This window comes from Macrobrachium rosenbergii, chromosome 10 (assembly GCF_040412425.1).
Source record: "Macrobrachium rosenbergii isolate ZJJX-2024 chromosome 10, ASM4041242v1, whole genome shotgun sequence".
Taxonomy (NCBI): domain Eukaryota; kingdom Metazoa; phylum Arthropoda; class Malacostraca; order Decapoda; family Palaemonidae; genus Macrobrachium; species Macrobrachium rosenbergii.
This window is the reverse complement of record NC_089750.1, coordinates 44617006-44637497: the sequence shown is the minus strand read 5'-3', so window position 1 is coordinate 44637497 and position 20492 is coordinate 44617006. Positions and strand designations below refer to the sequence as shown.

The following is a 20492-nucleotide window of genomic DNA, read 5'->3' as shown; positions in this document are numbered from 1 at the left end:
TCCGGGGGGTCACCACTGTAAGAGGTGCAAAAGAAACGAGCAGGTAAAAGTTACTGCTACTTTATTACAGATCCAGGCAGTTTATATAGCGGCCGACTGGCGCCGAACCACGGAAGACAATGACACTGAGCGTGACCTGAGGTCAAAACAATTAACAATAATATGCGGCGAACAAGTACAATTTACAATACAAAAACATACAGAACTTCAATATGGATACAGTCTTGATGCCTGCGAATAAAGAAACATACGATACATAATCTATGACAGATGTACAAATACGTATAAAGTTGAAATGGTAGAAAATGCGTGACCTGGCATGTTTAGGCACGACTAATTGAGTGTGAAGAAAATGGGAAGTCACCAAAGAAAACTTGCTCAGCGGAGACTTAATTAATGACGCCTGTGAAGCACTCCGCTGACGTCGATGTGGTGACTTTACAAGTTCACGATGGGCCTCAGCCACTACATTGGTCAGTAGAGCAACCAATAAACTGGCCTACAAGTTACCTGCAACAGCCATGTTGCTTCAAGTCACATCAAAATTCTGTGTAACAAATAGCAATGATTACTGTAATCTTGGAACCTCTATTATGCCCTTGTCACTCTCGCCATTTCCTCACCCACCACGAAGAACCATCACTTGCTGGATGTTCCTGATGCTTGCTGATAGAGACCATCCAGTTCGAAGGACCAAATGTGAATTTTCCCCACGACTGGGAGGGTTGTAAGTCCCCAGACAGAATGGGACTAGGCTGGTCAGGCCTGAAGGGCGATATCAACAAACATCTAAGCGAAGGTCCAACAAGAACAGGTAGGGTTTTACAATTTTATTACAAAATTAAACTGTTTAAATTTAACAAACACAGAGCTGACGGACCACAAGGTCCATGGCAAAGTACACAACTCAAATATAAGAAATTTTCATGACATTTGATCGAAAAAAGGCTACAATTACATATTTACATTACTTCTAGATCATTAAGCAATACCTTGGATAAACTTTAACCATGTCAAGCCGCGGATGACAAATATACAATGATTACAATAGCAAACTATATGAACCAGCTCGTTACTGCAAAATAACAACTTGGCTGGGGAAGTGACGGACACGGAATGAGCCCGGCTTACCTCTATGATGTGCCGCCGAGACAGACATATCCCATCTCTGCAAGTCTCGTTGTCACTTTGGCTCCCATTCAAAACTTCTACATTTGTTAATTTATCAAAAGTTGTACAGTATTTGAATCATCCTGACATGATTAATACTCGATCATATTTACAGAAAAATGAGAACCACCAACTTGACCGCCTACTTCCCACTCTCCCTGGCTTATCCTGAACGTTGTGAAGGATTTTTGAGAAAAAACGGATCCAATTTTTTCACGACAATAAATAATAATAATATGGAAGTGCAAATGTTTTCCTGCCAGTCACCAGCCTAGTTTGTAAACGAATGAGAAGTCAAAAGCCTGACCTGGGATAAACAAGGTTGGGAGGTCTACTCTGACGTCATAATCCAGGATGCGCCAGTAGCAAAAAACTTTGTGCCTCCCGTGGGTTGACCCAAGACCACTGAGAGACAAGGCCTGTTGCATTATGACGTGATGACGTTGACCCTGGTAGTCCGAAGCTAGCGATTCCTTCTCTCTCGATCTTCCTTCCCTTACATCGAGTACGAGGTTTTCTCGTGGTTCCGTTGTTTTATTTTTTAATTGGACCGTAAAACTTACAGGCCGTAATGAAGTAGCGTGCCACGGACGTATCTTGTGTGTTTTATTGGACGAACTTACTATGGTAAGTAGGTAAACTCAACACTAAGTTCACTGCAACAAGTATTTGACTTTTGCCTCTGGATAACATGACTAGGGTGACCAGACGTCCCCCGCAAAACCCCCATTTCGAAAATCTGTCCCCCCAAAAACCACTACCTTCGGGGGACGTAGTAATGTCCCCCTTTACGGAATTTGCCCATCATGTGCCCCTATCGCATATGCAAATCATAATAAACTACTGATTGTTCAAAGATAAGAGTTAAGATATTTTTCCTCGAAACCTCTAAGGCTCTTGCTGCAGCATTGCTAGGTCGTAGACTGTATGAATTGTGCTCCATTTTCTTTAAACAAATAAAAGAGAATGAAAACAAACGCACCAATTATACACGTATGATATGACTAGTAACCTCTCTTGCACCCATCCATGTATGGCCAAGTCCAGCTACTACGTATTGGTAGTCAATTAGCAATCAAGCAGCACTCAAAAGAGGACGACATCATGGCATCCAAAACGAAGTGTACTTTCAATAAAGAATTAGAAAGTGAATATCCTTTCATGAAAAAAGCAAAAAGTGAAAGTGATGTCAAGTGTTTAAAGCGCATGTACTTTTCGGTAACAAATGATGGAAAATATGATACTGAACCTCATTTAAAGACTAGTAGGCATAAGCGTGCTGATGCCTCCGCCTCTTCAAGCAAGTCAATGACCACATTCCTGCAGAAGGAAGGATTTGGAGAAAAAGAAAAGAATTTGGCAGCAGAAGAAGGAACTTGGGCTTATCATACAATGCAACGCAATCTTTCATTCTGTTCTATGGATTGCATTTCCAAGTTTATTAAAAAGTGTTTTGACAATTCGTTTTCAAGTGCTCATACCAAGACGGAGGCAATTTTGAACAATGTTTTCCTGCCTGATGCCAGAGAATCCTTAAAAGAGGATTTGTCTGAGATAAATTGTATGACTTTATATTGTGACTGCTCTAATTATGGAAATATTAAATTGTGTCCCTTACTGGTTAGATACTTTTTGCCCTGCCGTGGTGGCAAGGTAAAAAATTTGGAAGTTAAAACACTAGGTGGAGAAACGAGTGAATACTTTCATACTATATAAAAGAAACTCTTAGTTCTAATGAATTGTCCTCTAAACTGTTGGCTTTGTGTGCTGACAACAGAAATCGCAATTTTGGTGGAGCATCAAAGGGAGGCAAAAATAACGTTTTTTTACCGGAAGCAATAAAATCTAGACTGTATGAAAGCTGCATCGGACTGTCAACCTGTAGATGTAGAAGTAATAACAGTGAAGATATTTTAATTTTCCTACATTTATACTGTTAGAGTAGAGCAACTGAAAGAAATTTGTGAAATTGTTGATGTACACTATCAAAATTTTTCAGGATATAGTAAGAAAAGGTGGCTTGCTTTAAGACCAGCTATTGAGAGGATTCTGAAGTTATTCAACTTTGAAAACATATTTTTTGTTACAGGACAAATGTCCCAGTTTTCTTGAACAGTTCTTTGAGGATCCATTTGCTGAAATGTGGCTTTTTTCGTACACAAAGTACAGTATTACATGATTGCACATTGAAGGTGGAGTCCCAAAAAGTTTCTGTGATGGAAGTTTCTTATATTTTAAGAGATTTGCAAACGACGCTGTCAGAAAGAAAAAAATGTGCTATTCACCCCAATCATAATAAATAAGATGCTTCGAAATTTAGAAGGTAAAGGATGACAGTGAACTTTTTGATGAGTTTACGTATGTTAAGGAGTTTTTGACAAATGAAAAGATGCAAGAATAGAAAGACAGTGATTCGGAAGTGGATAAGAAATGGACAGAGATTTTCTCTCTCTTTCGTAATAAAAATATTCCTTTTTCAAACATTTCAAAGCTTGTTGAGTTTTTCCGGTGTCTCCCTGGGTCCAATGCTCCTGCAGAGAGAGTATTCTCTCTAATGAAAAACTATTGGACATCAGAGAAAAGTCACTTGCAGGTAACTACATTGAGGTCTGCACTAATAGTGAAATGCAATTTCGACTCGAGTTGCTCTGACTTTTATGATTATCTTAAAACTCAACCCTCACTCCTTAGGAAAATAAAAACGAGCCAGAAATACACTAAAGAGTAAGGGTTAATTTAAAAATTACTTTGTTTTGTTCTTTACTATTCATAGAATCATGTCTATAGTTTCTCTTTTATGCTATCAATGCAGATATTTTACTATTGAAAGTAACTTTTGCTCTGAATAAGTGATCATATTCTCTCAATTATTCAAATGTTTGTATATATATCTAAATATATAATTTTTCGAAGAATAAATCTCATATGTCAAGCAGCTGCAGTTTCCTCTCTCTCTCTCTCTCTCTCTCTCTCTCTCTCTCTCTCTCTCTCTCTCTCTCTCTCTCTCTCTCTCTCTCTATATATATATATATATATATATATATATATATATTATATATATGTGTATGTATATATATATATATATATATATATATATATATATATATATATATATATATATATACATACATACATATTTATATTGATTTATACGGGTGTCCCACTTTCACATCTCAAATAAATGGTCAGGGCTGGGCTGATTCACACCTGACACTCACACTCACACTCACGTGCACGCAGTTGATCGCGCTCAAATATTCTTTAATGATAAACAGGCAGAGTATTCAAACCATCCAGTCAATCATTTTCGCTCAACTCCAGTCACGGTCACAGTCAAGCTCACGATCAAAGCAAAAGATATTTTGAACGTGCTCAAACTTGAGCGAGAGCAAGATCGTTTTTTATTTAGCCCTATACTGAGTCCAGAGATGGACAGAATATTTGCATAGCATTTGCGAATATAATTATATTTGATAATAAATTCATTAATTAATTTTGTGTTTTTTTTTTTTTTTTACCTTAAACATACAGCCAATCTTTCTCTTGAAGATATCGATTCTCTGAAATAGGTGTCTTCCTTCATTATATCTGATCCAATTTTGGACAAAATATACTCCAATGTCCCTTTTGGCATGCGGAAATAATTAAAGAATTTTTCTTCGTCATCTATAAGATGGGGATATAAAGTGTTATATTCTCCTTCACTCTTCACTAGCATAGGATGCACCCAAAATCTCCTCCTTTTTCCCTCTCCCTCTTCCTCATCCAGCGCTATGGCTATACCCGTTAATTCTAGAGCCGAAAAATCGCACATGGTTCACCAATGCCAACACAAAACAAAATGAGCTCAGGAGAGCTTGAGCGGCATATGTGAACACACCAGTAAAATGAGCTGAGTGAGAGCTTGACCGTGACTTGAGCGTGAGTGTCAGGTGTGAATCAGCCCTTTAAACATGACGATAGCTAGCGCTGAATAATCCTTCATATTCCAGTGCTTGGCTTCAAGGCTAAATTTCATTTTCCATTCCATTCCACAGGATAACTTTTGCCTGCAATATAGTCTGTATTCATCACAATGAAACTAGCCCTACGTCAGGAGTGCAAACAAACATACAGTTAGGTTTGTCCGATAAGGTAACATACGTTAGGCCTGTGCAAGTATAGCCTACACCCAGGTATAGCATAAGAAGGCTGTAGCCTGAAAAATGGATTTAGGTAGGTGTTGTGAGCAGCAAGGTAAAGCGCAATGTAAAGAAAGACTGGTTTAGCCTAGATTGAATTTTAGTGGGAATTCATATAAACTAGACTTAACAGACTCTAATGGTAATTTTTCTTAAGACTCCAGCCAGCCATTTCGAAAGCCTCCTGCTAGCCATTTTTGCATGAAAAACATTTTGGGTTTTTCATGCAAAAATGGATAGGAAATGATAGGGCACTAAAAGAACCTAAAAATACCAACCTAACGTAATCTAGGGGTGTTTACTGGTTACAGTTTTCCCATATTATCTATGGAGGGGGTGGGGGGCTAGTATTGTCTTACCTTATAAATCGTAATTTGATTAATTATTTTCCTCTGTTATTAGGCATTTGCAGAGGTCATGTATGGAGATGAAATTTTTGTTATGATGTGTTTTACCCAAGAAAAATATAATTATAATGTGGGAGGTGGCTGGAGTCTTCCGAAAAATTACCTAATCTATAGGCTAGCCTACGTCAAACAATTCCCAATGTAGCCTATGTCACAGAACTCCCATTGCAGGACTTAGCAAGAGCTTTGGAAATGGCACAGACATAGAAGTTATAGGTTCATCACAAGTGGATGTACAGTATGGAGACCAGGAAATAGGCAAGTTACCATTGCCAGTAGTCAAAGGTAAGGGATAAACCTTATTGGACCTACATTGGTTAAGGTGAATAAAATGAAGCTGGCCTAGTATTCTAGGGTTACAGGTACAAAACAGTAGGGATGTCAATAACTAACCTAACCTCATGGCATTACTATGTTTTAATGCTCATATATACATGTACACTCGGCAAGAAAAGTGAAGATACAGTTTTCTTTAGATTTCGTTCATCGAATTTTAATTTTTTTCTTACAGAAAACACATAATCTCGGTAAATTTACTCTAGAATATGAAAATACAATGCAAATTATATCATATATGTTAAATCTGCAAAACAAAAACGTTCAGATACTTAAAAACACCATGCATGTCCGAAGTAATCAGAATTTCTCAGATGACTTTGTTCATAGAGATCTAAAAGATAGTGTATGGATATTTCGGTGTAGTACTTTTTATCAGAACGGCAATATTTACTTGTTTTCCGTTATGAACAGGCTTATTATTGCATCATCATACGAGGTAATGATAATTTCTTTAATTTTTATAGATTCATATTTGTATTTCACGGTGTAAAGGTCAGCTGAAATTAATGGCAGTAAATGTTGTGACAGCTAGGGCAAGTTGACCCAATCTATTTAAATCCACAAGAGCGTCCTCTATGATGTGCGGAGTACCACGTTAACTTCGGCGTTGAAAACGCAAGTAACTGGATGTTTCTTAACGTTGCCATAGTCTCTCTCTCTCTCTCTCTCTCTCTCTCTCTCTCTCTCTCTCTCTCTCTCTCTCTCCATTGCTAAAACATACTGTACAAATATAGTATCGCTCAATCTCTAAAAAGAAAAAGAATAATGAAATGAGTAGCCCTACATGTAGGCCTAGCTTACACACACACAACAGCTCTCTCTCTCTCTCTCTCTCTCTCTCTCTCTCTCTCTCTCTCTCCATTGCTAAAACATACTGTACAAATATAGTATCGCTCAATCTCTAAAAGAAAAAGAATAATGAAATGAGTAGCTCTACATGTAGGCCTAGGCTTACACAACAGCAACTCTCTCTCTCTCTTTCTCTCTCCATTGCTAAAACATACTGTACAAATATAGTATCGCTCAATCTCTAAAAGAAAAAAATAATAAATGAGTAGCTCTACATATAGGCCTAGGCTTACACAACAGCAACTCTCTCTCTCTCTCTCTCTCTCTCTCTCTCTCTCTCTCTCTCTCTCTCTCTCTCTCTCTCTCTCTCTCTCCATAACATTGCATTCGTTCCATTATTGTTCCCCAAGTTTTTCGTTGGACATTGCTCAAATTTAACTCTTGATTTCATTATGGAAGATCGCGTTTCCGATTATGCAAGCATTCCGTTCATTGTGGTGTCATAAATTCATATGTGCAAGGTTACTTCGTAGATTATGTGGAAAAATGTTTCTTTTGCTCAGAACTGTCGCTGCAAATCACAACTTGAACGAATACTGTAAAGCTTACTACTGCATTTAAGTATCAATGATTTCAGAACTGTAGAATGTGATTGAAAGTTATAGGAGGTCAAGCAAAACACAAACACAATAAGACTGAAGCTCCTCCCCTTTCTAAAGTTGCCAGATGCCTCATTATTTAGCAATATATGTCCGAAGATTAAAAAAACTGTATCTTCACTTTTCTTGCCGAGTGTACAGATATTAAAAGATCATCTTTCCTCTTCCACAGGTAACAATAAGAAGTGCTTTCATTTTTGGCAATAATTTTAGATGATCAGTCAGCACTTGCCTCTGCTGAAATTCATATTTGAACAACTACAGTTCATGACTGAATAAATTTGATATTCATCAGACCTGGTAATATTGTCTTCTTTGTTTTGTAATTTTTCTCTTCAAAGTTATAGACTGAAATTCCTAATACTGCCAAGGTACTCTACCATCAGGAGTGTCTCCAAACAGTTTACCCTAGTGTCAGAACAAAATTACTCAAATTTTCTGATGTACATTAAGAATAAATGTAAATCATTACTACCCAAGACAAAACAGTGGTACTGACGGTGGATGAAATTCACTTGAAACCATATTTTGATTATAAAGGCGGAAATTCAGTACGCTTGTTGAGATGTACCAGGAATAGTTGGCTTGGCCAGAAAGATACAAATAAAACAGTGAAGTTCCCACTGTTCTCCTTTGATGGAAATCATATGTTAGAAAATGAAATTCATTATGCACCATTCAGCTCTGAAAAAACTTCATGGGATAGAAGATGGTTTACTCTTGAAACATTATTATAAACTATCATGAAAAGCATTCTCCTCATCCACCTTTGAGAAACAAAGTGTTCATTTAGCTTTACAAATAATCAGTGATTATCTCATTCAAGCTTTACTAACTCTTGGAAAAAATCAGTGTTTCCCTTCTTATTCAGAAGTTGCAGGTTATGTAAAAAAAATTTTACATTACATTTGATGGACAACAATGAATGTAAAATCCCCATATAAAGGTCAAAGGTTGAACAATAAGTATGCTGCTCCAACAAGGAATGAAGGTCATTGTACAGAAAAAAAGAGCAAAATTAATAATATTGGCGTCTACCGTTTTATTGAATAATTATTGTTCCCAAGAAAATAACTATATTGTAGCTAACAAAAAGTTGAATAAAAGAGAAAGTTAAAAACTTTAACTAGCAAATAGCTGTATGGAAGAGATAATAGAATAAGAAGACAATAATTATTTCATTCACATATAGTAGAGTAAACCAATGCACTGCCGTCTTGTAATTTGACGTGAAAACTATGTATAAACATTTTTAATACAATATTAAACATGTTTGCACTTCGGTATATACTATACTGTAACTAAATAAATTGTTTTGGTTCAGTATTTTATATTAATCTCTTAACCTGTGGTTCGAGTTAATATTATTTGGTGTACACAAATTAGTGTAGACGAACAAATTAAGGAAATTAACTTATTACCATGACTGGTAAGCAACAAATTGTCGATGTTAGTGACGTTTTGTTTACATTTCTTTCGTCTCGCAAGGTAGTCAGTGCTAGCGACTCGCACTACCGTTGCTTACGTCACAAAACATCGAACAGGCATTGTCTCTCGATGGTCTCGGTTGACTTGCCTTTCTTCGGACTTATTTTGAAGCTTTTTCTTTATACTGTTATTACATTATATAAACTGACACCTAAATTTCCTTATTTATAATTTAATCATCTTTACCATTACTTTATTTAATATTCCATCAGTCTGCAACAAGAACCCCAAGAAGTTCGAAATGTAATCTTTCGGTGACCGAGTGCCAACCTGTAAGTAATAAGTAATAGGTTTCATGCGGGTAGGACGTGCCTGTGAAGTGCTCTGTGAAAAGTGCCTGACTAGCGCAATGTTCAAAGTGAATATGAGGAAGAGGAAGGAAAAAGAGAAAATAAATACTGTAGAAATTAAATCAAGTAAAGGAAAGATCAAACTATCATATGAACATTATCTCATAATTATCGAAGCAGCACGTAAAAATGGAACACTAAATAAAATACTAGAGAAGGATGAGTCAACCCAAATCGAGAGTGTCAGCAACCTGTGGACATTGCTCTTGGGAATGCTCTTGGGAAGTTGATGAGGAAGGAACTTGCAACGAAGTCAGATACACACCCATACTTCGTAGTGATAACATATTGTACGTCTGTAATAACCGTAAGCGGCCTGAACAAAGAACACACACAAAACTCATTGAAGATGAACTTGAAGAAATAAAAGAAAACACAGAGATATTAACGAAGTTGATTCAGGATTCGGCTCAGAAAACTAGTGACGTAATGATCAATATAGATGAAATCCCAAACAAAATTGATAATGTTGATAAAGATGTAAAGACCATGACAGACATGGACAAAACTTTGGCTGAATCACTAAAGATAAAAAAAAAGGTGCTTCTGATCAAATCTACAGATGAAGAGAGCACAGCAACTAATGAAAAGCGACAAATTATGAGTAAAATAATGGCGCCAGTTGAACAGGTTAAAACAAGAGATGGACACTTATTTGCAAGATTTCCAGACAGGAAAAACCTAGAAAATGCAAAAATGTTGATTCAGAATATCAACAATATATCAGTAAATGAGAAGGGTAAACTTAAGCCAAAAAATAAAAGTAGTCTATGTCCTGAAGGATGATGACATTATCGATAACATTGTAAAGAAAAATCCATGGATAGGTAGCCTCATTTTCGAAAATGACGACCTGAAAATTGTAAAGGAAATGATAGCCAAAGATGACAAATATAAACACTGCATCTTCAAATGCACACCACAAACACGAAAGGCTATCTATGATAGAGGTGACAAATTGTGTACACTGTACAGTATAGCCGTTGCAAAGTATTCGACTGTTACATACCCTATCAATGCTATAAATGTCAGGAATTTGGTCACAGCGCAGCAAATTGTAGAAATGACCAAGTTTGCCCTAGTTGTAGTGAAAATCACATACCAGATGAATGTGCTAACATCTTCAAGTGTAAAAATTGTGTAAAGAAAGGTCATAGTGATACTAAACATAAAACATACGCTGGCAATAAGTGCACAGTATATAAAGAATGTGTCAAAGGTGAAAAATAATACGGATCATGGCTTTGACTAATAATCTTCTATGCAATTTAATAAGAAGAAAGCAGATTAAAAAAAAAGAAATAAAGACTCTCCTATCCTGCAGGAGCTACGATACTGACGAGAAAACACTGAAAGACAATTATAAAATATAAGAAGCACCTTATTTTGAAGACAGTACAAGGGTTGGCCAAGAGAGGGAAATATCCCTGTGAAGGGCTGTACATACCAAAGTGAAACTGACGACGCGCCAGGTTGAAGACTAACTGTTGCCCAGAGGAAGATGACAACGGACACAAACCGCTTCCACTCCCGGACACACCCGACTTACCAGTACTCTAACAGTATAAGGAGCGTCTCAGGGCATGTCTAACAGGGAGGAAGGGAGTTGGCACTTCCTCTGTCGCAAGGGGGAAACCCGAAAAAAGACGACTAATTTGCCACACCTCATACCCTGAACAATACGGGGAGCTTTGAGAGAAAATTTTGGAGAAGCATTACTACGAAAACAGGGAGAGCGGCAAGAGCTATTTGAAAGGTTGCGAAAAATGAGATACTCCTACCCTCACACCTCACTTCCTTTCCTAGAGTTAGAAGAATCCTTTTCTGTCCTGCTCGCATCTACTTATACTTTAAATAGATAATCATGATTTCACCTGACCAACCGATACACTGGCCACAGCGATCGCTGTTCCCAAGGTCTAAAGAGTATACTCTATAGACCTTGGTTGTTCCTACATGTAACACATTGGTTGTGACTGTCGTAAACTGAAGAGTAAATTTAAGTCGGGTATGCACCCTCTTACCTTACATACTCGAAACTTGTCTTTCTTCTTTAGAAGATATCCTATATATAATGACAATAATAAAAAAGAAAGAAAGCCCAAATCAAATTCCGATAACGATCTAGTCATTCCGATAACGATCTAGTCAAGGAAATCACGTAAACACACTCCCGCGTATCCAGGCAGGCTGAAGACAGAAAAAAACTGAACGGAAAACTATAGACGCTCAAACCACCTAACAGGGCTGGGTGAATAGACGGTTCATACTGAATGATCCTATTCATTTTTTACTTTTCACTCTCGACCGTCCTCCCGCCTAACGCGGAAAATACAGCTATCATAATAGAGAGGTAAGATTCATTCCAAAAATAGGATTAGACCAAAGGCCAAACGAAAACTATAGACGCTCAAACCACCTAACAGGGCTGGGTGAATAGACGGTTCATACTGAATGATCCTATTCATTTTTTACTTTTCACTCTCGACCGTCCTCCCGCCTAACGCGGAAAATACAGCTATCATAATAGAGAGGTAAGATTCATTCCAAAAATAGGATTAGACCAAAGGCCAAACGCTGGACCTATGCAGTCATTCAACGCTGAAAGGGTAACTGAGAGTAGAAAGGCTAAATTTAAAGCTATAACTGGAGGAAAACCTCGTTGCTTTATGAAACACTTGTTACTAGAAGGTGGAAAGTAAGCTGGAAGAAAGAGAATATGAATCGAGGTACAGTAAAGGGTACGAAAAGGGTTACAGCTAGGGGCTGAAGGGACACTGCTAAGAACCTTACGTGATGGCACATGAGGTGCACTTACAGCACTTGCACCCCCGTACAAGGTATACATGTATGAGTCATACAATCGCCATCATCTTTGTCCTACCATCTCCATATTTACTGCTTTTCTGGCCATCTCTTCCTCTCCCATGTGCTATCAAATGACCAAACCAACTCCGGGCTGCTGTTTTCACCAGCTTCTGGGCATCATTTCTCTGAAATCCATTGCTAATACAAATTTCCAAGTGTAATCCAGCTAAGAACTTCATATTTTAGTTACAACTCGGTGGAACTCTTCATTTTCTTTGTCGGCATTTACATCATGTGCACGCCATTTACACACAATGTAGATTTTTGTCACTTCCTGACTGGGTATTTCCTATCTACCAGTATCCAAACAGTCCCATACCACAGCATCTAGGTTGGTGAATATCCTTTCTCTTGCTGCCATCCTAATACAACTTCAAAGTTAAAGTGTTGCTGTCCAGGGAAGGTTTGGTCTTCTGCAATGTCCACCCTTCTCTATAATCCTCCTTCTGCCTATTTTCACTATTAGCTCTTCTTTTCGAATTTTGTTCCTTATCTGTAGTTAACATTTTGTATAGTTATCATCATCACAAATCTGGTAGCTGTAATTATGATTGTTAATAGTGTAATAGATAACGCCCCCTTTTTTATTTTACTAAGTACGCACACATTTGGTCTCCTAGGTAGTTTTGGTATTACTTTTTTGTGTTGAATGTCTCATCATTGTTATTTTTCATGTTCCTTTCTTCAGTTTCTCATGATTGGTAAATTCCACAGGCTGTAGGGAATTGAGGGTTTCTTATATATCGAGCAAGATTTTTGCCCTGAATTCTTGGTTTTATATTTCTATTGGATCTTTTAATAGGTAGACCTATTTCATTATCTATTCTCGAGTTGTTTCTTTCACGTTTTTTATATTAAGTAGTTTAACCAGACCATTAGGGTTATTTATTCAGCTCTCACAGGACTGGCCCAAAGGATTTGTCAAGATTGTTGATAAGGTTTAGATTCAATTTTTCAGATCACAGCTCTTAAAAAAATAATTAAAAATTGTGGAGATGGACAAAATTTCTGTAACCTATTCATTTCTAAAACTTGGCATTTGAAGTCTAATGTATAATGGACATCCACACAAAACATTAACTGTTAGTGTCTCTCTACTGCTTGTACAAATTGTGATTGGATCATGTGGGCTACCCATCCAATATCCAAGGGTCAAATTACTATAATCAATGAGTCACAATTACTTGTGTGTGTCTGTCCTACTATGGAAAGAATGTTTGTTTATTTTTTTTTTGCTTGATATCTAATTATGGCTCTTTCATTAGAATGACAGCATAGTGGACCGAGTGGTAACCTCAGTCTTACTAGCATGTGTGGGTTTCCACCTTGGAAGGAGGATGATTAGTTTTTTTTAAGGATTAATTACTTGTGGTGGTAAGTGTATCAAAGCATCCTCAGAAAATTGAGAAGTTATGAGGTCACTGTGGCTGGTAATGATGCATACAAAAGAGCATTCTTTGAATGCAGCATTTTTTTTTTTTTTTACTACAGTTGACGTTTTGCTGTAATTACCAGGTAATGAAGCACTGAACAGTTAAATATTTTTTGTGAATACCTAAAATATAATCAACAATGAATACAAAATTTTGGGGAAAAAATTAACCAAAGAAAATTTTCCAGAATCATTATTTTCAGTCAACCCAATAAAAAAATCTTTAAAAAGGGTTTATCAAAATACAAGTCCTTCAACCAGCCCTGTTCAAGGTGAATAATTCAGCTCCAGTGGTCAGCAAAAAATCAAATAAGTGATTAAAGAACACTCCAAATATTAGGGAAAATACAACAAAAACTTACATATCAAACAAGTTATTGGGTCGTTTAAGACACTATTTAAAGTTAAGTTGCTAATAAGGAAACAAATTTAAACAAATAAAATTTTGTGAAAAACAAGAAAATATAGTATTAAACTTATTTAGATAACAAACATATTCCATTCAGTTCAGAGAAAAGCTAAACATGAGGTCTAATAGTTCGACAGCAGTTCGATGACGTGAGGTCCTCACTGTACTGTTGTGAGAGGACTTGACCTCACCTCAGCACTGAATTTCCACTAAAATTAGAAAAAGTATCGATTTAATTGAATATGCAATTTAAGCCAAAGGCCAAGCACTGGGACCCATGAGGTCATTCAGCACTGAAATGGAAATTGATAGTAAAAGGTTTGAAATGTGCAACAGGAGTCAAACCTCACAGTTGCACTATGAATCAATTGTTGGGAGAGGTGGAAAGTAAGATGGAAGAAAGAGAATATGAAAGGAGGTAAAGTAAAAGGAAAGAAAGGGGTTGCAGCTAAGGACCGAAGGCACGCTGCAAAGAACCTTAAGTATCGTAAGGATCTAACATGAATATCCCTAAGTATCCTGCTATTGCTCACAGCATGAATGCAAAACTATCCTAAAAAATTATAAATCGTCAGCTTGTGCAAATTAGGAAATCCAAATCCACAGTAAAGTATTCACCTGTAATCAAACCCTATAATCCTATTTAATATAGGAAGGACAAAAGGTAAATGAAAATGGATACAAAATCCTGTAATTAAAATATAAAATCTAATAAATTCCCAAATACTGTTATCATAGACTATAAATCGTGAATAGGAACTGCTTCAATCTAAATGCGTAAACTTAAAGCTCACTAGAAATTTACATCATTTGAGCAACTGAGTTTCTAGATTCACAGCTACACTAGAGCAAGGACAAGTCCCATGCACTTATCCAAATTACATTGACTGTGCCGACGATAATCCTGAAGAAAATACTGGCCAACTATGTCCTGGGACAGCATCCATTCGAGACTTTAACGAGTCATATTCATTCATAGGCAAACTTCAAATAATCTCGTGGCACTTGGTTGCAGATCAAGCCAGTTAATTATTGATGTACTTTAGACGCACACAACATAATGTCCGTAGTTCTCATTCAAGTTTAATATTAAACTCTGCAGGGAATCTGATTGCTATGAGAAAAATGGTACCATCTGGAAAATTTTGAGGTTAATATCCAAATAAAAAGTTAAAGGTTAAAGTTCCTGTTTCCCGCTGTAGTGCTGCTTTTTACCCAGTCAAGTTTTTCAGTTGATCTGGTATGATAACAGATCGGGTGACCCTGTATCCCAAAATTATCTACAAATCAGTTATTCATATTAGTCTAATCTATCACAACAAACAAAGTTCTTGTAAAGTAAACGTTGCTAAGTCTGCATTTAAAAAGACTGACATGGAATAGTTCCTCTGTTTATAGTAAAAAAGGTATTAATAAACAAAACTTTGATTCTTCAAGGCTTTATTATTTTTAATATTACTTTCAATTCATGCAGTACATATATACAGTACAGTACAAATACTGCCATATTTGACAGATGAGCATTTGTTCTTGGCTCTTTGAAAAAGAAGTTTTAAAGAGGTTCTTGTGACAGCACAGCGGTCTTTCAATATATTAACTCACTTTTAACAAGTGTAACAGCTCATACAAGTACAAAATTAATATATTGCTTTTACATTCAAATTATATAAACTGACAAAATTCCATTTACATGTACAGTACACTTATATAATGTTTTTCATCTCGGCACCCAATGAGAAATGCAATATGTTCAGTATACCTATAGGAGTAATAACTCTTGAGTAAATTATATCTTTTGTGCTCAATTTTAAACAAATTACATCCCTGAGCACCAGCTTCAAAACACTATTCTGAATGACATTAGCTCCACAGCAATACTATAAATTATTCATATACAATCATAATCCTTTAACTTCTTGCCTACAATCTCCTTCCTCATTCACAGTTATTTCTATTAATTGGCACAAATGTACAGCAAACAATGAACAGCTAGTCTCTGGAGCATAATCTACTTGTATTTTAAGGTACATTACACACATCCTGAAAATAAGCTTCTATTTAATTACACTGGCAGCATGTCAAAGCATGGTGCCCAGGGGCATTTATTCATATTCAAAATACAGATTAGCATGAGCATATGCACAGTTTCTCACCCATTCTTATAGAGTATTCTTCAATTGTGATCATGAACATGCCTAGTATCACAGCTCAAGGAATCTAAAGAAATCTTTGCTTGTCGATATGGCACACCAGTTATATCAATCTATGAAATATATACAATGAATACACCCTGACTATTAGGTACCTGAAATGATCAGCAATTATAATCTACAAATACTTTGCTGATATCCTGTCCTGCAGCTCAATTCCAAACATATTTCTTTAAAATGACTACAGCACAAATTTTGAATACATGAAGTCATTAAATCATAATTGCTCATCTCAAAACACACGTTTGTCACAACTTTTACATGTTAACAAGTTGTTTACATCAAAATGTAGCACAGTTCATTATATCAAAACTAACATGCATCTTTACAGACACACATAGCACATACACATAATTACAGCAAAGGGAGTAAATATGAATAAGCAACCATGGGGGAAACAGTTTTCAGGAAATTTCAACCAGACAAAACACAAACAATGAAAATATCACACAAAAAGCACTTTGGTATACAAAACTCTTGAAATAAAACCTCCAAGAGTTTGTGAAGAAGTATGACTGTCATAGCATACAGTGATTATATCATCCATATCTATTTTTATTATAAAAGCCATTTAGTAATTTAACAAAATATAAATTATTAGTGTAAAATTATATTAAGAAATAATTCAAATAGAGTAAAATGTAGACATTTAATTTTTCTGCTCTGCATCTGTACTTACTCCTTTCTCAAAAATTGTATATACAAGGTGGCTTCAAAACAACGTACTGTACTAAACAAAATTACAAGTAGCAGCACTGAAGTGAGAAGGGAAGTTATACCTCTTAATTCCCAGGAAATTTATCTTTAGCCATTATGTAGAAAAAGTGAGAAGAATAAAAACTAAAACATTTAATAAAACTTGAGAAAAGTCAAAACCAATGAAATGAAAGTTACAGAAAATTTATCCCTAAGGGTTTTGAGAATGCTACACATCCAGCATCTGGAACTCCAGTGACCTTAAATGTCAGTTCCATTGTTTTACTTCAGTTTCTTCTTTTTTTTTATATATTCCATTCATAAAAAACAAAACCTAGTGAAACTCAAGCCACTTTCTAGAATTTTGGACAAATTACACTTTAAATTTTTGTTTTAATTTCAAAATACCCTTTGTGGTCATAGTGCACTTTGCTAAAGAAGAAATCTAATGCCCAATTAAAGGTGAATTTCCTGGTTGGCATAGAATTAATCCTCAAACTAAATTCTTTCCTGCACCTTGAAATAGAGAGGCAACAAAGAAAAATTCATGATATTTTTGAGGCTGAAAGAAGTAGGAAACAGCACTAAATATAAAAAAATATCATATTCTGCACAAAACTGCTCAGAGTTCAAGAGCTTTATATGACAGAAAAATAAAATATTAAATATTTGAAGGCCATGCACAGTTCATAAGAATCTGAAATGAAACCTTAATGGTGAGAAAGTACAGCCAAAACAAAATGGTTTCAGTCAGAAAAATTTTCAATTGGGGGAAACACTGTATGCCTTGTGCTGCACACTGTGCATAGTACTAAGTTTTTCCAGCATCTTCTTCCGTGCATTGGTTTTGGCATTTCATTTCTCACCTGTTTCCTTTGGTCCCTTCCTACTTAGCTATTCAGCTTCTTTGACTTTGCCTTGCTCCAATTTTCATTTCTTATCTAAGGTCAAATCCTTTAGGTAGGCCCAGTGCTAGTCTCACAATGTTACTCTGTGGTCTAGAGCTCTAACTAATTATTAGGCAAGGAAATTCTAGGTATACACATGGGTCTCTGTTGATGAACTGACTATAACATTTATTATACAAATTACACTTGCTCTCTGTAAAAAATACATTACAAAATTAAAATATAATAATCATGATACAGTACCAGTTAAAATACCTTTTTAGTCAAGAGATTTTATTATGAAGAATAAGTATTATAAAATTTCAGTTACTTGAAAAAGTAAAAGTGGTTCTTAAAACTCATTTATGGCAAAAACAACAGCACAGATTTCAACAAACCAACTCAAGATTCTATTGGATTAAAATGTTTGCAATAAATGTACACAAATCATACTACAACATATAATTCTCAGAAATAGTTTATACAAAAATATGAGACCTAAAACTTTATATATTTTACTAAATGAATCTTAATTTGCAGGGTGTATGTAATGCATTTTAAGACCATTTATTAAAACTAACTGGACTAAATGAAAAGCAACTGAACCACTTTTCTCTGCTTTCTACAATCATCTCACTTTTCTAGCAAAAGCAACCCTAAAATTTTACTGTATAACAGTATACATTTGTTGGTAATTTTAGCAATACAGTGTTCAGTCGAACACAGATCCTTTCTAAGAAAACACTTCTAAATGCAGTAATGCTATGTTTATAGGATACAAAAAGCATGCCAATCAAATTACTCATCCATGAATGATCATCACTCACACCACTTACAATATAAACACATTTTATCTCTAAGACCAATCATAATTCACAGAAGCATGGATTACCAATTGAAGTACAGTACAATATGTAACTAGCCAATGAGAATAAGCCTGGAATAAAAAATGAGTAAAAATATTTGTTAGTTTGCTCATAAGAGAACCTTGCTACTGTATTTCACATCCAAACTGAACAAAGCTTTACAAGCACATGAGCATTCTCAATGAAAGGATAACTATAAATTGCAGTATTGTTTTTTAATTCAAAAATTAAAACTATACCACCAATAAAAGATTTCTGTGTAAAAGGAAAATATATGGTAGAGAAAAGTACAGTATTAGGAACATTCTTGCAAAAAAAAAAACACTGCTACCATGGTAACACTGTACGGTCCAGTTGAACATGAAATCTATAAAATTAAAAGTTTATAAGTTGTCAAATTATGAGTATTGGTTTTCCGTCTATAAATTCCCTGCACATTAATACAGGCAAAATTACAGCACAGTTCCAGCTCCAGACTTGTTCAAGTAAAATCAATCAGCCTTTCAACAAGGGATAACACTGGAAACTTAATTATTCACCTGCTTATTATTACCATATAAGTCATAAATGCAAATACTCTAGAAACTAGAGAAACTTAAATACTATATGACTTGTTACAATATTTAAATTCCTATGGTCCCTTATTTGAAAATTTACCCACATTACATCCAACTGATTTCACAAGCAACGCTGTAGTCAAACTCCATTCATTAAAAGTTGTGATTTCTGCAATGATATCGGTCATGAGAAAGGTTACTGATTTATTGAATACACATAAATACAGCTAAATAATAAAATAGATAAAATTATTTTTTGAGCATTTCTTACACCTAATAATATCAAACTGTATGTGAACATATAATGTTCATAATTAAACTTAACAAAGACCACATTTAATGATAGGAATAAAAAAAAATATAAAAAACAAACAATGCTATGTACACTACTGAAAGACAAATGTCTTTGACATGGTAGTAAGTCATGGTGACTTGAAAAGATACATAAAATTGTTTGGTAATTTTAGATGTACAATTTTTACACACTTTGATACATAACATTCTCACCATGCTGAGATGGCAATAACGATAAGCAAAGTACTGCATTAAGGTCCTCAAAAGCAGACCCAAATATAAACCGCCATTAAACCCTCTACATACATACCACTACAAAACCATTAATCAATTCCTCGGGTGAGTGAGCTTTCCAGAACTATGTCAAATTCATTAAGAGCTGACAGGACATTGATAAGATCCTTCACTAGCTGAGGATCACGGAGATAAGCATGTTCTTCATACATATGAGAAGTAACTGGGGAGCGATGGAGTGGTAGCATGATGCGATGCAGCAGATGAGCTCTGGAAAAAAATTAATAAATACCATATCTGATGACATATAAGACCCCTGGACACACAAAATGCCCCCATTTTCAGAAGGGAATATTAAGAAAGAAAAATTCTTATTTTTATTTACAAGTAAGCATTTCATGTTATCGAAATACTGTGCATAGCTACAGTATGGCAGAAAAAACTTGGATACAGCATACAACTAGGAGAGCAGGATAATAATTTTAGTAATAATTCTACTGTAATATATGAGAGAAAACAAATGCACCTTAGGTATAGAAGAAAGGATTTTAATAACACAACCCATCCTGATGAACCACTACAACTTAAGGTGCATTTCTCACCTTGTTCCTTTTCTCTGTCAAAAATTTTTTTTTTTTTTTTTTTACAAAAATAAC

At 35.5% G+C, this 20492-nt stretch overlaps 1 protein-coding gene across 6 annotated transcripts in view; it reads right to left on the bottom strand.

Annotated features, from left to right (window-relative positions):
• Nucleotides 1–15515: 15515 nt before the first annotated feature.
• The window catches only part of pns (pinstripe), a 213642-nt gene continuing 208665 nt past the window's right edge, over nucleotides 15516–20492 (bottom strand). For all 6 annotated transcript variants that reach the window (XM_067110205.1, XM_067110203.1, XM_067110207.1 and 3 more), the window contains one exon: nucleotides 15516–20106. In XM_067110205.1, the coding sequence (XP_066966306.1) occupies nucleotides 19926–20106 (181 nt within the window). In that variant the 3' untranslated portion in view covers nucleotides 15516–19925. The remainder of the gene's footprint in view (nucleotides 20107–20492) is intronic.